The sequence below is a fragment of the Sus scrofa genome, chromosome 1, assembly GCF_054392235.1.
Source record: "Sus scrofa isolate SSC_HxYL_T2T_F1_AM1 chromosome 1, Sscrofa_HxYL_maternal_Yorkshire_Landrace_v2.0, whole genome shotgun sequence".
NCBI lineage: Eukaryota > Metazoa > Chordata > Mammalia > Artiodactyla > Suidae > Sus > Sus scrofa.
In genome coordinates, this window is record NC_139383.1 from 154,625,675 (window position 1) to 154,645,903 (window position 20,229).

At 43.4% G+C, this 20,229-nt stretch overlaps 1 protein-coding gene across 1 annotated transcript in view; it reads left to right on the forward strand.

Moving 5' to 3' along the window:
* TRPM1 (transient receptor potential cation channel subfamily M member 1) overlaps nt 1–20,229 on the forward strand; it is a 138,320-nt gene that overhangs the window by 86,069 nt on the left and 32,022 nt on the right. The window contains exons 14-20 of the mRNA XM_085013924.1: nt 2,337–2,477; nt 3,326–3,355; nt 6,441–6,733; nt 9,451–9,679; nt 15,353–15,475; nt 15,686–15,817; nt 18,926–19,054. Coding sequence (XP_084870050.1) covers nt 2,337–2,477; nt 3,326–3,355; nt 6,441–6,733; nt 9,451–9,679; nt 15,353–15,475; nt 15,686–15,817; nt 18,926–19,054 — 1,077 coding nt within the window. The remainder of the gene's footprint in view (nt 1–2,336; nt 2,478–3,325; nt 3,356–6,440; nt 6,734–9,450; nt 9,680–15,352; nt 15,476–15,685; nt 15,818–18,925; nt 19,055–20,229) is intronic.

The window sequence follows — 20,229 nt, forward strand, 5'->3', positions numbered from 1 at the left end:
TACCCAAGCAGGGGCACCAGCCAGGAGACAGGCTCCTTACTGCTGCCCAGGGCCTCCGTGCTCTGCATGTTTAAGAGCTGCCCCTCACCGTGCCTCTTCCTAGAAGTCCTAGCAGGACAGGCCTCGTGTCACTCTGCATGTTCGGTGAAGTGAAGCAGTTGTTCTTGGCCCTTTCTGTTTCCTCCTTAGTAGGTGATGGGTGCCTTCTCCGCTTTGCAGCGCGGCTAGTGACTTCCAGCTTGCGTTCTTGTAGGATCTTGTCGGCTTCCTGTTCCACCCTGGCGTTTCTTGGGTCCTGTCACCACAGGCTGGAGGATCAGACTGGGTTAACACAGGATGATTCATTCTGCCAGAATGTAGTCCCTGGCAGGCAGCTTGCAGAGCAAGTATTCATGTTCTGGGCAGGAGGAAATTACTCAAAGGAGGGAGCAGGGCCTTCAGAGTCCCAGATCGCCAGGCCATACTTCACATAAATGTCTGATTCTAATAACAGGAGAATGTGGCTTTTACTTCAGCATTCATTGGCTCAGAGAAGACTCTGTGGATCTGGGAACCAAGAGGGATCCAGTGCCCTTGTTTCTTGATTTCCCAGGTTTCTTTGATTAGGGACCGCTCACATTCAAAAGCCACAACTACTCAAGTTCAGACGCAACCACGTCTCACCTAAATGGCCTCAACAATCTTCCCTCCCACCCTTCAGAGACACGAGGAAAATCCTTCACATCTCATGAAGTCCCAGCTCCTTCTAGGAAACTGGCACCCACTTAGCCTGTTGAGTTCCCACCATGCAGGATACAAACCAGACGCCCACGTGTTCTGTCCCAGGGCCATGCCCTGGTCCTGTCTACAGTGTTTTCCCCCTTGTACCCTGCACCCCTGCTCTGCTCATTCCTACCTACCCAGCCAGTGTCACCTTCTCCAGGAAGCCCTTTCTCACCTTCCCAATTGGCCACCCAGGAAAGTGAGGGCCTGTAGATGCTATTGCATGAGGCTATTAATGGCTTGGCCCTTCTGCCCCGAAACTGCAAGCTCCTTAAACAGCTAAGTGTTCCTTATCCCCTCATGGAACCCTGAACTCGATCAAGAATCATGTTAGGGACTGAGCAAAGGGGCAATGCCTGAGCAAAGGATTTTGTCCTGATGCAAAGGGAGGGCATTTAAAAGGTATCATCGCCATGGCATGGACCCCAGATCTCTACCATCATTCCAGCTGTAGGAAATTTATCAAGCAGTAAATAGCATGTAGCATAAGACCCTCATAACGGACCAATCAGTTCTGCCTTCTGGATAAGCCAGTTGGCTGAGCATGTGAATGACTTCCAGATGCCTGAATGTCCTTCTCTGCCCACACACTGCCTTTATCTCAGCACACCCTCTTCCCTTCTGCAGTGGAATTCTGCCCCTTCCCCAGTCCCAGTCACATCAGTAGTTTGTAGCATTTGTGTTCTCACTGAAATCTAAGGGGAGCCACAGAAAGACATGGAACACTGTGTGGTGGTTTCACTAGAAAAGTCCCAGCCCCAGGGGTATTCTGTCCTCCCACTGCCTTCCATGGAGTCCTCCTACCAGTCATACTGGTCACTTCCTCCTTCTGCAGAAAATCAGGATGCCAGCCCACTAGCCCACTTCTGAAGCCAACTTCTCCCCTGCAAGCAGCTATCAAAGGACTTCTCAACAAAACTAACTTACTCTTTCAAAGGAAGTCTCCACCAGCTACCCCATCTTCTTCTTTTTTTTTTTTTTTTCTTTTTCGGTCTTTTGCCTTTTGCCTATTTAGGGCCACACTTGTGGCATATGGAGGTACCAAGGCTGGGAGTCAAAATGGAGCTGCAGCTGCCGACCTACACCACAATCACAGCAACGCCAGATCTGAGCTGCGTCTGTGACCTGCACCACAGCTCATGGCAACGCCAGATCCTTAACCCACTGAGCAAGGCCAGGGATCAAATCCACATCCTCATGGATACTAGTTAGGTATGTTAACTACTGAGCCACAGTGGGAACTCTATACCCCATCTTCCTTTAAGTTTACCCATACATCTATAAACATTCTGTCCAAGCCCGCAGGCTAGCCTGGTCCTCCTCCACCCCCAGCCTGCTACAGCCTGATGGGTTTCTTCCTCTTCTTCTTGAGAAATTTAATCCATTCTCTAAAACTTGGCTTATCCCTGTCTCCCTCAATCCTAGGGTAATAGACTGAAGATTGTTTAATGTCCTGTTGGTTACACTTAACTCCTACATCAGAGGCCGGAATGACCACAATGCTGAGGTGTGTGATGAAGTCCACCCTGCAGGTACAAATTCTGAGGGCCTGAGACCCAGCTTCTTTTTTACAGGGCAACCTACCACCAGATTACCACATCAGCCTCATAGACATTGGGCTTGTGCTGGAGTACCTCATGGGAGGCGCCTACCGTTGCAACTATACCCGCAAGAGCTTCCGGACTCTTTACAACAACTTGTTTGGACCCAAGAGGGTAGAACTCAACACATACATGGTGTTCTGTGCTTTCCAGAGTCATATGTGGTCCTTTGCTACCCTTTCCAATAACTCAGCCTGTTAAAAGCCGAGCTCATTGCCCCATCCCCAAGCACTCTTGCCTGTCCTCCTGCAGTATGAGGCGTCATGTCTCCCGGACACCCAGGCTTCCCCACTTGCCTCCATCCCTCAGCACATTGAGCTGCACAGCCCATCACTTGCATCTGCCCCCATCCTTTGTCCTGGTTGTTTCCTCCTGAGCTCCCTTGTCTGTGCCCTCTCCCATCTATCCCACTGCTGGGGTCTTCCAAAACCAGGGGCCCAACAGGGCACTTCCTGCTCAAAAATTCCCAAGGCTCCCCACTGCCTGAAGACCCTCTGTCAAGTTCATTACAGCATCTAAGGCACTCTCCCTGCTGACCCCACCCTGTTGTGGGAGACCGTGTCCCTCTGGCAGAATTGAACTGTATTAATATCAGCCATGTCTTCCCCCACCAAAACCCTGTGTGTATCACAAGCCCAACTCATATGTGAGATCTTCCATGAAGCCCACCCCCCGCCCCCACTCAGAGCCCCATGACTCCTGCATTTCTGTGAGTGAACTTCTCTGGTTCCACCTGGAATGAGGGTCACATGTCTGCACATCTCTCTCCTCCCCTGACCTGTGCTGATAAGAAGCAGAGATTCCTCATTAAAGCATTTCCTTTCCTTGGATAGTGTGCTTAGTTGTTAACAATTCAAAGTACTTTTACGTTATTATTATAGCCACTAACAGTATTACTAATGTCAACTCAGTATTATAACATCTGATTCCATTGACTTTTTTTCTCTTCTTTCATTATGCAGCCTAAAGCTCTTAAACTTCTGGGAATGGAAGTAAGTCAGATTTTTTTTCCAATGGCTTTATGATATCGTGGTCAAAGACATGTAGCCCTCTTCATTTTGTACTTGTTTAACATAAAATGGAATGGGCTGGTTTTCCATGAATAAATCCGCCACACCACATACCAAAATGTACTTGATTTAGTCAAATAATATAAAAAGATCATGAACATTTTTTTAAAAAGGTAAGAGCCATCCAATTCATTTTAATTAAAATCAAGTCAAGCACACCCATTATTGTTGACATCATTGTTATCCCCACAGTTTTTAAAAACATTCTGGAAATTGTACAACATGAAAAAATAAAGGAAGAATTCATAAAAAGGGGAGAAAATTATTATTGGCAAAAATATTTTGTCTTTAGAAAGCCCAGGAAAATCACCAAAATTCCCTCATAGTAGGACAAAAGTATCCAGAAATAACCTTAACAAGGAAACTTAAGAACAAACCAATAGACATGAAAACATATGAGTGGAAGGAATATCATAACAGAATATTAAGACTGACTACTGTGAAGACTCTTCTCAAATAAATTCATGAGTCAAAGAGCACCCCACTTTCTATATGGATTCACGGTAGAAGGTTTCATTCTGTGTTCACAGTTGAGGCCAACCTTCATAACTAGAAGGGTTACAATTTGCAGCTTTCTATTAACTCCATATTCTCTCAGATTCACTATATCATGTTGGGTTTATCTACTGAGTGAAGGTTTGGTGGGATTCTCCTGTAAAATAGCCTGGTCCCAGTCCTGTTTTTAGGGGTATATTTTTTACTATCTTTGTAATAATATTTATAATATGAGTTCATTGAGCCTTTCTATTTTCTAGAGTCAACTTTGGTCAATTATATTTTCCTAGAAAACAATGTACTTCATCTAGACTTTCAAGTTCTAATTTTATATAATATATTATGTTCTAATTTTTATATAAGATTCTATTTTTTTCAATCTCCTCAATATCTTTAGTTGCTTGCCATTTCTTTTTTCAGTTTTTTTTTTATATTTATATCTTCTTTCTTTTTTTTTCTTTTTTTTCTTAACCATACTCGCCTTCAGTTTGATGGGTATTTTTGCTTTATTAAGCAACTTTCTTCTGTTTTCTATTTTATTAATATCTTTTATTTTTATTCATTCTTCCCATATTCTTTATATGGAACTGCAAAGTATTATTTTTATTGACTCAGTTTGAAAGTGAAGTTTGCCCATTTTCAATCTCTTTCTATTTCAATAAATGAATGAAAAGTGTACGTTTTTCTCTGAGCATTGTTTTCATGGTATCCCACAAGTTTGGGTAAGTAGAACTTTCATTGCCATTCATTTTTAAATAGTTTATAATTTCCTCTTTAACCCAAGAGCTATTTATAAGTGTGTTTTAAATCTTCCAGATACAGATTTTGTTGTCGTTGTCATCCTACTCTTGTTGATCTCTAATTTTATTCCTTGAATGTAGACTACATGATTTCTAATATCTGGAATTTGTTGAGATAGAAAATATGGAAAGAATTGGGGGGAGTTCCCGTCGTGGCGCAGTGGTTAACAAATCCGACTAGGAACCATGAGGTTGCGGGTTTGGTCCCTGCCCTTGCTCAGTGGGTTAACGATCCGGCATTGCCGTGAGCTATGGTGTAGGCTGCAGATGCGGCTCAGATCCCACGTAGCTGTGGCTCTGGCGTAGGCTGGTGGCTACAGCTCCGATTGGACCCCTAGCCTGGGAACCTCCATATGCCGCGGGAGCGGCCCAAGAAATAGCAACAACAACAACAGCAAAAGACAAAAGACAAAAAAAAAAAAAAAAAAAAAAAAAGAATTGGGGGATAATGCCAGGTGGATTTCTGTTAATGACCCATGTGTGTTGGAAACAAATGTGTATTCTCAGTTTGTTGGGTACAATTCATATGTTTCTCTCATATACAATTCATATACAAGTCAGATCAAACTCGGCAATTTTATTATTCAGTTTGATTCTGTATTACCAATGTTACTACAATGTCAGTTTTTGACCTACATAGATCAACCTTCCCTAAATTACTGAAACTATAGTTTTACTAGGACGAATTATAAAATCAGAACAAAAATATTTAAATGTAAGGCAAAATATGATAGTTTCAATAAAAATGTTATTAACAACTCATAATGAGCTTGTAAAACTTGGGTTAGTCATGAACAACATGTGATAGGAATTGGAGAGCCAGTGTCCCCCAGCCCAGCCACTCCGGCTGTGCAAATGTGGGCAAGTTATTCAGACTTTGGGCCACAACTTCCTCATCTGAGGGAATGGAAGGAATTCACAACCTCTCAGCAAGAATCGAAGTAAATCATTGATGAGAAAGCTCTTTGCAAAAGAGCAAATATCCATTTCTCTTATTCCACTGGGTACTGAGGTCTTAGCCTGGAATAGTCAAAGCCCCATATTTTTCTTGCCACGCCCAAGTTTCACCCCCGAATCTCCCAGTCATGCCATGCCTTCCTTTTGGATCCTGCTTCACTTTCAGAATGGTCTCTCATAATCCCTTTAGGAAATGGGAAACACAGGCCTTCCATTTATAGCACATCCACCAAAAGACAAAGCTCATTCAAAATGGGATGTTTGCTTCCTTAAAGCACTGATAGGGAAACCTAAGACATTTTTCTCCATCCCCTTTTACATTTTACCTATTAATCTCTTGTTCAGCTATGTCTGACAAACCAGTATTGATGACTTGAAGATTTCCCTAAGGAAACTGGTTGTGGGCTTTAGCTCTCCCATGGTATAATTCGTATTTAAGTGTTTTCTCTGTCTTAGTTTTGCAGCATCTCTTCAATTGTTGGAGGCTTCTGAAAAAAAAAAAAAAAGCACCAATCTAGGGATATAAAGTCTTCAAACAGTAGTATGCCTTTTAAGCTCATTTGGTTTTAATGGTTTACTTCTCACAATAAACATGCATCTTTTCAAAAGAATTAATATACTGAGTGGAAACCACAGAGGTACTTAAGGAGTCTTTATTCCTTTAGACAAAGAGGTGTTCCTTATTCCAGTGGTCCTGAAATCCTTGGCTGCACATTTGTGGCAGAATCATGGGAAATGTGCTTCTCTTCCCTTAGGATGACGAGCCTCCAGCTAAAGGGAAGAAAAAAAAGAAGAAGAAAAAGGAGGAAGAGATTGACATTGATGTGGATGACCCTGCTGTGAGTCGATTTCAGTACCCCTTCCACGAGCTGATGGTGTGGGCCGTGCTGATGAAACGCCAGAAAATGGCAGTTTTCCTCTGGCAGCGAGGGGAGGAAAGCATGGCCAAGGCCCTGGTGGCCTGCAAGCTCTACAAGTCCATGGCCCACGAGTCCTCTGAGAGTGAGCTGGTGGACGACATCTCCCAGGACCTGGACAACAACTCCAAGTTAGTGTCTGGAGGGAACCTGAGAACCAGGAGAGATGATTGTCCTAAGTCCTGTCCCCTTGCAGGCAACAACAGCAAATGTATTTCTCACTTAAGTCCATTCAAGGCTAAAGCTTGTTTGTAAATTGCTTGGTCCATCATGTCAATATGCTTCCTTCTGTCTCTCTGACGTGTTTCTGGACTTTCACTGTTTTTGTCCACTACCTTCTGGTGCAAACTATGGAAACAATTTTTTTTGAAAAGTTCTCTTTTTTTTTTGGTCTTTTTAGGGCTGCATCTGCAGCATATGGAAATTCCCAGGCTAGGGTTTGAATTGGCGCTGCAGCTGCTGGCCTACACCACAGCCACAGCAACACACGATCTGAGACTTGTCTGTGACCTACACCACAGCTCATGGCAACGCTGGACCCTTAACCCACTGAGCAAGGCCAGGGATCAAACCCACATCCTTATGGATACTAGTCAAGTTCGTTACCCCTGAGCTATAATGGGAACTCTGCTTATTTTTTTTTAATTAAAGTATAGTTGATTTGCAATGTTGTGCCAACTTCTGCTGTACAGCAAAAGTGACCTAGTCATACATGTATATACCTGCACTTTCTTATACTATCTTCCATCATGTTCTATCCCAAGAGATGGGATATATTTCCCTATGCTATACAGTAGGACGTTATTGCTTATCTATTCTAAATAGAATAGTTTGCATCTACTAACCCCAAATTCCCAAACCATCCCACTCCCTCCCTTCCTCCCTTGGCATCCTCAAGTCTATTCTCTATGTCAATGAGTCTGGAAACACAATTTTAATGCAAAATCAATGAAACAGATTTTCATAAGGAAGCACACACTAAGAGGAGGACAACCTTAGTGAACCTAAGCCCTTGGACTTCACCTTCACAAGTACCTCTGGCTTTCTCCCCCTTAGGTGGACAGGATGGCTGTAAGGGGCTAGAGTTTGGAATTCCCCCCCGCCACTCAGTAAGGCTCTGATAAAATACCAATAGGTTAGGTTCTGGTTAGCTAGATTCCCCTAACGTCAGGCCTTATTAAAAACAGAATGTTCTGGGACTATTTCAGAATGGATCCATTCCCCTTCCCCAGATGGCAGCTTGAGGGAATGTTTCTCCTATCTTCTCTATGAGAACTTGGTCAGGCTCCTGGAGATAAAACTCACAAAGGTGTGGACTCACTTCTCTAAGACTGCCCCCAACCCCAGGAGTTATTAACTTGCAGACTTGTCTTCATGGGACCTCTAGCAATCCATAAACTACAGTTCACGTTTTCCTACCTGGGACTAGTTCGAAGGGTTTGTGCTCATGGTTTCTGCTCTGGTAAGCTGTGATTCTTAGTGTCTTCTTTCTGCAGTCTGGGGGACAATCATTTGCCCTGTGACCTTATTCTTGGATGAATCTGGAAAAGGTATTTGAATGTTTTAAGCTTTTTGCTTGTTGTTAGGATGGAGTGGTAACTTCCAAGTCTCTTACATGGAGTCCCAGTGCAACTTTATAGAAACATGAACTTGAGTCATACACAGGCCCCTCTGCCAACATATAGCATCTTTGTTTTGTGAAGCACATTGCTTTTCTTTTGGATTGGGTTTCTAAAATCACTAGCTGATTTTTAAATGTCAAGTATTCAAGCATCTCTATAAATAGGGAGGCATTCCCCTGCATTCTTAACTGGCATCAAATATTCTATAAAATGGAAAAACAAAACAAAGCAGGGTGGCCACTATGGGGTTGCAGCTTAACCACAATCCACACAAAATGTTGAAGGAAAGGGGATGTTTGTGATTATCATTAAACACTTAAATCAGAGTTGTGTGCAAGCAAATACATCTTATGTTCACAATTCAGCTGCCTCACCTTCTCCATCCACCACTCGACTCCCATCACCTGCCTCCCACCCCCAGCAACTGAATCCTCCCTGCTCTAGGTCTCCTTGGCATCTAGACCTTGTCTCCATGACAGCACTGAGTGTTCTTGTAAACCATACACTAGTGATGCATTACCCCTGTACTGAAAGAGACATGTGTGAAAAGCATGCAGAACACACCAGTATGGCCAATACCCCCCAAGAAACAGGACCCTATCGATGCAAACTATTGCATTTGGAGTGGATAAGCAATGAGATTATGCTGTATAGCACAGGGAACTATATCTAGTCACTTGTTATGGAACACGGTGGAAGATAATGTGAGAAAAAGAATGTACATACATATGTATGACTGGGTCACTTTTCTGTACAGCAGAAATTGACAGAACATTGTAAATCAACTATTAAAAAAAAGGAAAAAAAAAACAGACCCTACCTATGCAACCAGCCCTCCTGGGGTCCCCTTTCAAGGTTCATCTCTCCCTTCCAACAAGGATGCCACTGTTCTGACTTTCAGCCTCACAGGTGCTGTCTTTAAACTCCCTTTTGCCATCTTTCCCATCTGTGCCCCTGCTCCATGAATGTTTGAGAGAAGGGACTTTGTCTTTGCTCTGTCCCTTGAGCCTGAGGGACAGACTTGGGGTCCACCTAAAACTCCATCTGCAGCAATAACAGTCAGCACTGAGCGTGGACCCTCACTCCTGGTCGCCCCTACCCTCCACATGCAGACATCCCTGGGAGCTTCGGCTTGACTGTGTCTTGTGGTTCCATGATACACGCCTCTCTAACAAAAGAGTGTGTGGCCTCCGCAGCCTCACCCCTCTTCCAACTCTCTCCTGCAGAGACTTTGGCCAGCTTGCTGTAGAGCTCCTGGACCAGTCCTATAAGCATGATGAGCAGATTGCCATGAAACTGCTGACCTATGAGCTGAAAAACTGGAGTAACTCAACCTGCCTCAAACTGGCTGTTGCAGCCAAACACAGGGATTTCATCGCTCACACCTGCAGCCAGATGCTGCTGACAGACATGTGGATGGGAAGGCTGAGGATGAGGAAAAACCCTGGCCTAAAGGTACGTGTGATGTGGAGGTCCAGCAGGTAAGGGCGGTATAGTGACAAGTGACACCTGTGAGCTCTGACTGTGCTTGGCTGAGCCAAGCACTTCATGTGGATTATTTCATTCATTACTCTGAACAACCCAGGAGGGGAACACTGTGACAATCCTTATCTTACAGATGGAGAACCTGAAGTTCCAAGATTAAGTGACTTGCCCAAGATCTGAGCTGTAAGGTGTGGGTCCAGCACCCAAATCCCGGTGGTCTAACGCTAGAGCCCAGTCAACAGCATGACTGGCTTGCAGGCTTAGAGTCCACCCTAACTAGTCATGCAGCCCTGGACCACCCACCTGCCACTAAAGTGGACACCTGAGCTCTATTTCTATTGATTCCCTTATAACTCTGATGTTTTAATTGGCGATGTTTTCATACAATGGGGTTGATGAGAAAATATGAAGTTATAAAAGGGTTTGAAAAGGATTTAGTGGATAGAAAATTGTCCTGGAATTCTCTGGCAGTGTAGCAAACGAAGAATCCAGCATTGTCCCTTCTGCAGCTCAGGTCACTTCTATGGTGTGAGTTCAATCTCTGGCCTGGGAATCTTCTAAGGGCACAGCCAAAAAAGAAAACTGTTCTGTGACCAAATCTTAGCTCTGATGTTTACTACTGTTAACTACTAGGTTATCTTATTTATTTATTCATTTGTTTTTATTGCAGTAAAGTTGATTTATAATGTGTTAATTTCTGCTATACGGCAAAGTGATTCAGTCATATATATTCTTTTTTGTATTTTTTCCATTATGGCTTATCACAGGATATTGAATAGAGTTCCCTGTGCTATACAGTAGGACCTTATTGTTTATTCATCCTATATATATTTGTTTACCTCTGCCAATCTCAAACTCCCAATTCTTCCTTCCCCAATCCTCCCTCCTCCTTGGCAACTACGAATCTGCTCACTGTGTCTATGAGTCTTTTTCTGTTTAATACACAAGTTCATCTGTGTCTTATTTTATTTTTTTATTTTTTATTTTTTGCTTTTTAGGGCCACACCTGCGGCATATGGAAGTTCCCAGGTCTAATCAGAGTTACAGCTGCAGGCCTACACCACAGCCACAGCAATGCCAGATCCAAGCCACATCTTCGACCTACACCACAGCTCACGGCAACGCTGGATCCCTAACCGAGGCCAGGGATTGAACCCACAACTTCATTATTCCTAGTCAGATGCGTTTCCACTGCACCACGACAGGAACTCCTATGTCTTACTTTAAGAGTCCACGTATAAGTGACATCATATGGTGCTTGTCCTTGTCTTTCTGACTTACTTCACTTAGCATGATCATCTCTAGTCTATCCATGTTGGCTGCAAGTGGCATTATTTCATTCTTTTTTTATGGCTGAGTGACATTCCATTGTATGTAAGTACCACATCTTCTTTATTCATTCCTCTGTCAATGGACATTTAGATTGTTTTTATGTGTTGGCTATTATAAATAGTGCTGCTAAATCATCCAGAATTTTAAAGAGCAATATTCAACTATAGTATCTACAGCAGTTGTGCAAGAGAAATAAAAAGTAAGCCACAGATGTCACTTCAAACTTTCTAGTTACAAAAGTAAAATTTTAATAATTATTAAAAGTTTTTAAAATACATTACAGAAAGCAAAATAAGAAATAGTTGAAAATAATTTTTGTGTGTGTGTGTGTGTGTGTGTGTGTGTGTGTGTGTGTTTTTAGGGCCTCACTCGTGGCATGTGGAAGTTCGCAGGCTAGGGGTCTAATTGGAACTGTAGCTGCTGGCCTATACCACAGCCACAGTAATGCGGGATCTGAGCTGAGTCTTTGACCTACACCACAGCTCAAGGCAATGCCGGATCCTTAACCCACTGAGTGAAGCCAGGGATTGAACCCAGATTCTCATGGATACTAGTCTGGTTCATTACCACTGAGCCACAACAGGAACTCCTGAAATTAATATTAATAACATGTTTATTTAAATCCATATATACAAAATATTGTCATTTTAACATGTTTTCAGAAGGAAAAAAATCGCTGAGATAGTCCATATTCTTTTTTTGCGCTGTCTTCAAATTCTGTGATATTTTTATATCGCTTCTTTTTTTACCTAATGCTTCTTTTAAATATAATGTCTACCAAAATGAATAAATATTTGTAAGCATCAAATTTCCTTGTAAGCACCTTTAATTCGCAACATAGAAACACAATTATTTTAAAGCAGGGATTTTTGGATTGTTCTTTTTTAAATTTAATTATTTGAATTGGTAATATGATATGCACATATTAAAAATTAAAACTAAAAAAAAAAAAAAAAAATAGTTACCATCGTGGCGCAGGGGAAACAAATCTGACTAGGAGCTATGAGGTTGTGGGTTCGATCCCTGGCCTCACTCAGTGGGTTAAAGATCCGGCGTTGCCATGAGCTGTGGTGTAGGTCGCAGACACGGCTTGGATCTGGCGTTGTTGTGGCTCTGGCGTAGGCTAGCAGCTGTAGCTCTGATTAGACCCGTAGCCTGGGAACCTCCATAAGCCGAGGGTGCAGCCCTAAAAAGACAAAAGACAAAAAAGAAAAGAAAAATTAAAACTATTTAAAAGTATGAGTGATAAGTCTCTCTCCCAACTCCTATCCCCCACATGGCCTCTTCCACCCAGTGGCAACTACTGATATTTGTTTTTTGTGTATAATTTTGTGTACTTTTATTCATAAAGTTACTATGAATAAATATCCTACTTTTTTTTCTTTTTCATAAGAGTTGGCAATATCAAGGTCTTACTGTATAGCATAGAAAACTCTAATCAATATCCTGTGATAAACCATAATGAAAAGAGTACGAAAAAGAATATATATGTAATATACATATAGCTGAATCATTTTGCTATATAGCAGAAATTAACACAACATTGTAAATCAACTGTACTTCAATAATTTTTTTTCAAGAGTTGGCATAATAGTTTTTTGTACCTTCCTGTTTTCACTTCCTCTGGGAGCTCTTTCCATGTTATTACACAGAATATTCCTTCATTCTCACCCAACTTCCCAGGCCTCCTTTATCGTAGATGGTGGGCTTACCTCGCCAGTCCTCAGTGAGGCTGTGGAGGTCGCTCCTGCCTGGTGATGTTATGCACATGGCCACAGTGAATGCTCTGGGACACATATCGTGTCTCAGGTATCTGCTCTAAAAACGTCCAGGAGTGGAACTGGTAATCCCATGGGAATATGCACCTGCAGTTTTGATAGTTGTCCCTCAGGGGAAGCGTCCCAATTTTGACTTCCACCAATAGTGTAGGGGAATGTCTTGTCTCCCACAATCCCATCATTACAGGGTATGAGCAAACTTTGGAATGTTTCTAATATACTGGTAAAAAAGAAGATCTCTGGGTAGTTTCTTTAAATGTATCTTTTTCTTTCTTTCTTTCTTTTTTTTTTTAGGGTCACACATGGAGGTTCCCAAGCCACAGCAATGCCAGATCTGAGCCGCATCTGTGACCCACACCACAACTCATGGCAACGCCAGATCCTTAACCCATTGAATGATGCCAGGAATCAAATTTGTGTCCTCATGGACACTAGTCAGATTCATTTCTGCTGTGCCACGATGGGAACGCCCCCTGAATGTGTCTTATTATGAGTGAGGATGAGCATATTTTCCTGTCAGTACAAATGTTTCTAAGTTCACTGCTTTTGCCCATTTTTCTGTGGGCAAAAGAATTTTTCCTCTCATCTTCTGAGAGATCCTTTCTAATTAAAAAGACTAGCCCTTTGCCTGTCACATGAGCCACAAATATTTTTTCCCATGAGTTGTATTTTACTTTGTTTATGGCATTTTTTTTTTTTTGCTATGCAGAAGTTTTTGATTTTTTTAAAGTATCCAGCATATTGATTTTTGTTTTGATTACTTCTTGATTTGGAAGCATAATTAGAAAAGCCTTCTCTTATTCATCCACTTATGCAAAAATTCTCATGTGATTATTGTTCGTTGTTTTATCTTCTGTCTGTCCCCCTCCCCCCATTTTTTTCTTTCATAAAATATTTGATTGAGATGAAATTTATTCTGGTGTATATGTAAGATATGTGTCCAACTTAATTATTTTCTAGATGATTACCCAGTTTTGCAATACCATTTATTAAATAGTCATCTTTACTCCTCCAATTGGAAGTGGTATTTGTATCACAAGCAAATTACCTATGTATATTCCAATTCTTTTTCTGAATCTTCTGTTCTGCTCCATTGTTTGGTTTATTTGTGTACCTACCTGTACCATACTGTTTTAATAATTGATATTTTGTCATATAATTTTTAGTATATGGTAAAAATAGCTCTTTTGTGTTATTCTTGTTTTTTCTTTTTGGTTGCTCCTGAAGCATGTGGAAGTTCCCAGGCCAGGGATCACCCCATGCAACAGCTGTAGCCAGAGCCTCAGCAGTGACAACATGAATCTTGAATCTGCTGAGCAAGTGAACTTCTCTTTTATTCCTTTTTTTTTGTGTGTGGGGCCATACCCAAGGCATAAGAAAGTTCCCAGGCTAGGGGTTGAATTGGAGATGCAGCTTCTGGCCTACGCCACAGCCACATCAGATCTGAGCCACATCTGCGACCCACACCACAGCTCAAGGCAAAGCCAGATCCTTAACCCACTGAGCGAGGCCAGGGATCAAACCCACATCCTCATGGATACTAGTCAGGTTCATTTCCACTTCGCCACAGCAGGAACTCCTCCCCTTTTATTCTTAATAGTTGGTTACTGAGGGGAAATTTTTTAAAAATGAACACTGAACATTGGGAGTAGAGGTTAGTATTGGAGACACACAACACAGGGGGCTGGTAAAAATGACAAGGGTTGGAGCTCCCTAGTGGTTCAGCAGGTTACAGATCCAGCATTGTCAGGGTTTGATCCCTGGCCCCAGAATTTCTGCATGCCACAGGCTCTGCCAAAAAAAATTACAAGAGTTTCTGTCTATAGGCTGGCCCTGCTTTTGTTATCTAGACTGAGCCAAATTATGTCTTTCTTTCATGAGAAAGAAAAGACACATTTATCTTCCAATTCTTTGTCCATATATTCACATTTACAGCTAAGTTATTTCTGTATAAAATATTTTGGGGCTACTTCACTAAAGGTACTATTATATTTTATGTATTTATACCATTAAATTTTACTTTAAAAATTGATCTGCTTCAAAACTCAGTGTAATATCTTCCCTTTTAAGTTCAGGATTCCACACAATACTGCTTGCTACTCATCTAGAAAATTTTGGTGGATGTTCTTAAATTCCTCATTGTCGAAGTTCCTACTGTGGTACAACAGGATTGGTGGCGTCTTTGGAGTGCCAGGACACAAATTCCAATCCCTGGCCCTGCACAGTGGGTTAAGTATCTGGCATTGCCACAGCTGCCTCATAGGTCACAATTGCAGTTTGGATTTGATCCTTGGCCCAGGAACTCCATATCTTGCAGGTCAGCCAAAAAAGGGGAAAAAAAAATCTCAACATCTGCAATTCTACCAATACACCAAACCAAGTAAGCCATAGAACATCAGAGCAGAGATAGCTGCATTCCAGAGCTGCTAGATTACTGAATAATGCTGAAGGTCATAATTTAAAAATTGTACCCATACTGGGAAAATTGTCAAGAGCTGCCATAGCTTGAAAATTCGCTCTGCTTGTTACCTAGGTTATCATGGGGATTCTTCTCCCCCCCACCATCTTGTTTTTGGAATTTCGCACATCTGATGATTTCTCATATCAAACATCCAAGGAAAACGAAGACGGCAAAGAAAAAGAAGAGGAGAATATGGTCAGTGACACCCTTGCTCGTAAAAGTATCCATTTCCTCTCATTTTCGAAATGGTTGTGATTTCTCTTGCCATGAATTTAGAAACTGCAGTCACTGGGGACATTTTGATCATCTATTATTTCAGAAGGTGCCAGTCTGTTAAATATTGGGTGGGGCAGGTTGCCCTGCCCGCCTGGCAGTTGCTTGCCATGTGCTGTGCTCTTTTTCTAGGACACAAATGCAGATGCTGGCTCCAGAAAAGGGGATGAGGAGAATGAACAAAAAAAGCAAAGAAGCGTCCCCATTGGGACCAAGATCTGTGAATTCTACAACGCTCCCATCGTCAAGTTCTGGTTTTACACAGTAAGGCTTCCCCTTAGCATTTGCCATTTAGCATGTTTTGACATTTAGATCTGTTAGAGTCAGGAAAAATGTCATGGGCTTGAAAAAGTGTTTGTTTGTTGTTTTTTTTTTTAAAATCACTGATTTAAAATGAATTACATGGGAGTTCCCTGGTGGCCTAGCAGTTAAGGATACCAAGTTGTCACTGCTACAGCTCCAGGTCACTGCGGTGGTGCCGATTCGATCCCTGGCCAGAGAACTTCCGCATGCTGCAGGGTGTGGCAAAAAATAATAATAATTTCAGATTCCCTGCTGTGGTGCAACAGGATCAGCAGCATCTCTGCAGCACCAGGACACAGGTTCAATCCTGGCTATCACAATGAGTTAAAGGACCTGGCATTGCCATAGCTATGACGTAGGTCACTACTGCAGCTTGGATCGGATCCCTGGCCCAGGAACTCCATACACCTCAGGGAGGCCCCCCCAAAAAAAAAAGATTATGAAAACACACACTCACAAAGAATTATGAAAACAAAGCTGGGACTAACACAGATCTTCAGCTAAAATTGGATCTAGACCAATATCTTGCCATGTGTTTAAATGTATGCAGAAAAAATGGCCATCCTAGTCCCAAAGACATCATTTCATAAAGCAAAATAGTCACATTTGCTTAAGATGAAGGATTTTGCAGATTTCTTTAGTAACATAAACTTAGGGAAACATGGTTTCATTTAACAATGAACAAAGATGACCGGGGATGCAGAGAGCAAGCTCACAGATGATGATGCCATTTTTCAGGAGGCTGGGAGGGTCGCCAAAAGAGTGCGGTTGAACCCAGAGCATGAAGTCCTGGAATAGAGGAGCAAATCAAGGCCTCTCCACTCTAAAAGGCAGATCTTACTGACTGCTTGGCCATACACTCTCCTCCAGCCCCATCAGTGGCCACTGTCTGGACAGTTTCAGAAGAGCGGCGTGCCTGGATTAAGGGCGATCCCAGCCCTATGCATGCAGATGGGCAGGAATCGTGGGGCAAGGAGACTGGCCCAGCTGCACATGGTCCCAGTGGGGGTGACAGACAGGCCATGGCTCCCTAAACCTGCAGTCTGGGGAAGGGACAAGACTACCCATGAAGTCCCAAGCACCAAGCTGCAGCCCATGCCAGGCAGGTCCTAGCACTGCGGTTCCGTTAGTGACAGGCAAGCAAGAAGCCATGCCCAAGGTCATGGATGTGACAATGAATGGGGGTGGGCAACAGAGGCAGAGCTTTGGGGCACAGCACAAGGGGCTGCCTGTGGACTCAGGCCAACCAGGGCCTGACACTCAGCTGCTTTTGGCAGCCACAGCTGGTGATGTGGCCAAACCATGACTGCCCACATGTTCTACTCAGAACCAGCTGAGGGCCAGGAATGTACCTGGTCTCCATAGATACAGATAAGGAGAGCGGGGTAGGGGTGGATGGGCATGTGATGAGTGCCAGCGCAGTATTCTCAAACTTGGGCCTCCCTCCAAGGCCTCTAAATTCTGCCTCTGGGTGTGGGGGAGGAGTGCCTATGTTCTGTAGCTTGCCAGGGGTTCCCAACACAGTGTAACTTTGAGAACTCTTTCTCTAGTCCTCCTGCAAAGACTAGGGGACACATGGGATGTCATCCTGGTAAAACTTAAACAGGAGGGGGACACCTTAGTAAAAAAAGATACAGACTGCAAATCACAAATACACGGTTGCCCCACTCCTGGAGACTTCAGAAGGGGCCTGAAATGGGGGGGTGGGGGTGGGGGCTGAAGATGAAGATTCTTCCTCTTCGAGTGAATCAACCTTAGTCATCTTCAGGAGTTCTCTGGTGGCTCAGCAAGTTAAGGACCCAGCATTGTCCCTGCTGTGGCTGGGATTCGATCCCTTGCCCCGGAAGTTCCGCATGCCTCAGGCAAGGCCACAAAACCAAAAAACCTCAGTCATCTTCAGATCAGCTCCCTCCACTTCATAGCTCTTTCCCGTCTTCCTCCAGACTCTACATGCCAAGAGATGGGGACGCTGTTGTGGGCACAAACATGTCAATGCTTGTTGAGGGGGCTCAGGACAGCCCCATGTGCTGGGCAGACCCCTCATCTCACCGTCCTCCCTTCTCACTTCCCACAGCCATCAGTAGCATAAAGATTCAAGAAGGAAATTTGCAAGTCAGGGGAGAGTCAGTAACATTTTCCAGTTTCCAGGAATGTTGAAGAAGACACACCCATAAACTACTAAAAGTTTCCCTATTTATCATAATTTCATGCAAGTTCATAATTTCCCCTTGAGGAGAGTGACAACAAATGTACGTTCCTTTAGAGAACAGATTTATCAGCACCCGTGTTGTGCTAAAGCACAAAGTGCCTTCCCACTTGCCTCAAAGTTCTCTGCCTGTCCCAGGTATGTAAACAGTGGAAATGTTCTTCTGAAGGAATCAATCTAGGAGTTCCCGATGTGGCACAGTGGGTTAAGGATCTGGCTTGTCTCTGTGGCAGCATGACACAGTGCTGTGGGGCAGTGGATCAAGTCCACAGCATTGCCTCAGCTGTGGCATAGGTCTCAGCTGCAGCTCGAATTCAATCCCTGGTGCACAAGCTTCCATATGCCACGGGTGTGGACCAAAAAAAAAAGGAAGAAAAGAAAAGAAAGGAGTCAGTCCACCTGGAAATAAAAATTTGTTTTAGAAGATTTGTCCACCTGTAATTAGGGTTTCGAAGGCCTGTCCCAGCCCCACCAAGCACTGACTTCAATTCAGATGTAGCTTCCTTTTATTCTTTTTTTTTTTTTTTTTTTGTCTTTTGTCTTTTTAGGGCCACACCCACGGCATAACAGAAGTTCCCAGGCTAGGGGTCTAATTGGAGCTCTTGCTGCCGGCCTACACCAAATCCACAGCAACACCAGATCCGAGCCTCGTCTGCGACCTACACCACAGCAATGCCGGATCCTTAACCCACTGAGCGAGGCCAGGGATCAAACCCGCAACCTCACAGTTCCTAGTTGGATTTGTTTCCGCTGCGCCTGGACAAGAACTCCCAGATGCAGCTTCTTATGGGAAAAACATATCGCGTTTGGGTGGTTTTTTCCAGCTCATGTGATCCGACACTGTTACGGTTTCTGCCTTTCAGATATCCTACCTGGGTTACCTACTGCTGTTCAATTACGTCATCCTGGTGCGGATGGAGCGCTGGCCCTGCCTCCAGGAGTGGATCGTCATCTCCTACATCCTGAGCCTGGCCTTGGAGAAAATTCGGGAGGTGATGCTCCCAAGGCCTGTCCTAGCCCCACCAACCGTTGACTTCAATTCCAGTGTAGCTCCTTATTGCAAAAACATGTCATGTAGATCCCAAGTGCCATGGAACTTTTCTTTCAAGGTGTCCCAATCCCAAGTGGATTCCATGCCCTTCCATGCCTTCTGCTTCCAACTGAATTTAAACTTGGAGATCAAAATGTGAGGCAAAGAAAATGATGTTTAGTCATTACAAAAGCAAGTCTGAGTGCCTATAAAAGTGGCAGGAAATGTTCCCAATGACTCGAACAGGGTACACATATTGGCTGTTTTCTGGGAATTGAAAGTAAATGGGCAGACATAGGAAGTGACACTTTTCCTTTAATTTAGGACTGTGGGCCACACTGTTCTAGCTGAGCCTCCCTACACCTGTGCAGGTGGTTTCTTAAAAGAGGGCTCTAGAAAGAGCAGAGAGAAGGAGCAGGATGGATAGGCTAGGAGAGAGGACAGGGCTAAGCAAGGTGTGGCTTTGGTGGAATCTGGCCCTGGCCTCATCTTGCAGGGGACTCTGAGTATATTTAATACCTTAGAGTCTGTCCCTCTTTGAGCAAAGGAAGTAGAGTTTTGTACCCACATCAGCCAGCCACAGGCACCTCTGGAAAAGGCCCTCCTATTGCAGGTGGGGGCAGAAAGGCAAGGCGGGGTCTGCAGCAGATAGGGTCTGGGCCACCCACCGGGCAGGTCATCTGCTGCAAACAACGGAAACAGGATTTTCAACTAAGTGTCCAAAAAAGAACTACACCATGTCATGTCACAGGGGACTTTAACATGGAACTCTAAGCGGGCAACCTCTGCAGGCAGCAGAGGAATATAGGCCAGGCACTTTTCTTTCTAATATCATCTGCACGTTTTAACACATTCTATCAGCTTATAAAGGGAAAGCTTATGTGCAAGGGAAAAAAATAACAGAGAAGCACACAGGGGAATTTCATATTCTTTCTCCAGCTGACAGAAAACCAATATTATTAGTTTGCAATCATTACTGACCCTTTCACTGAACTTCTTCCCAGTAAAGCTAATCTGATGATGTCAGTATAATGAGAGCCAGGAAAACCAAGAGTGCCAAATCTACAATGTGACAACCCAACTCCTATCATCTCCAGTGCCACTGTGGTCTTAGTGGGAGTCAGCCATATGTAAAAC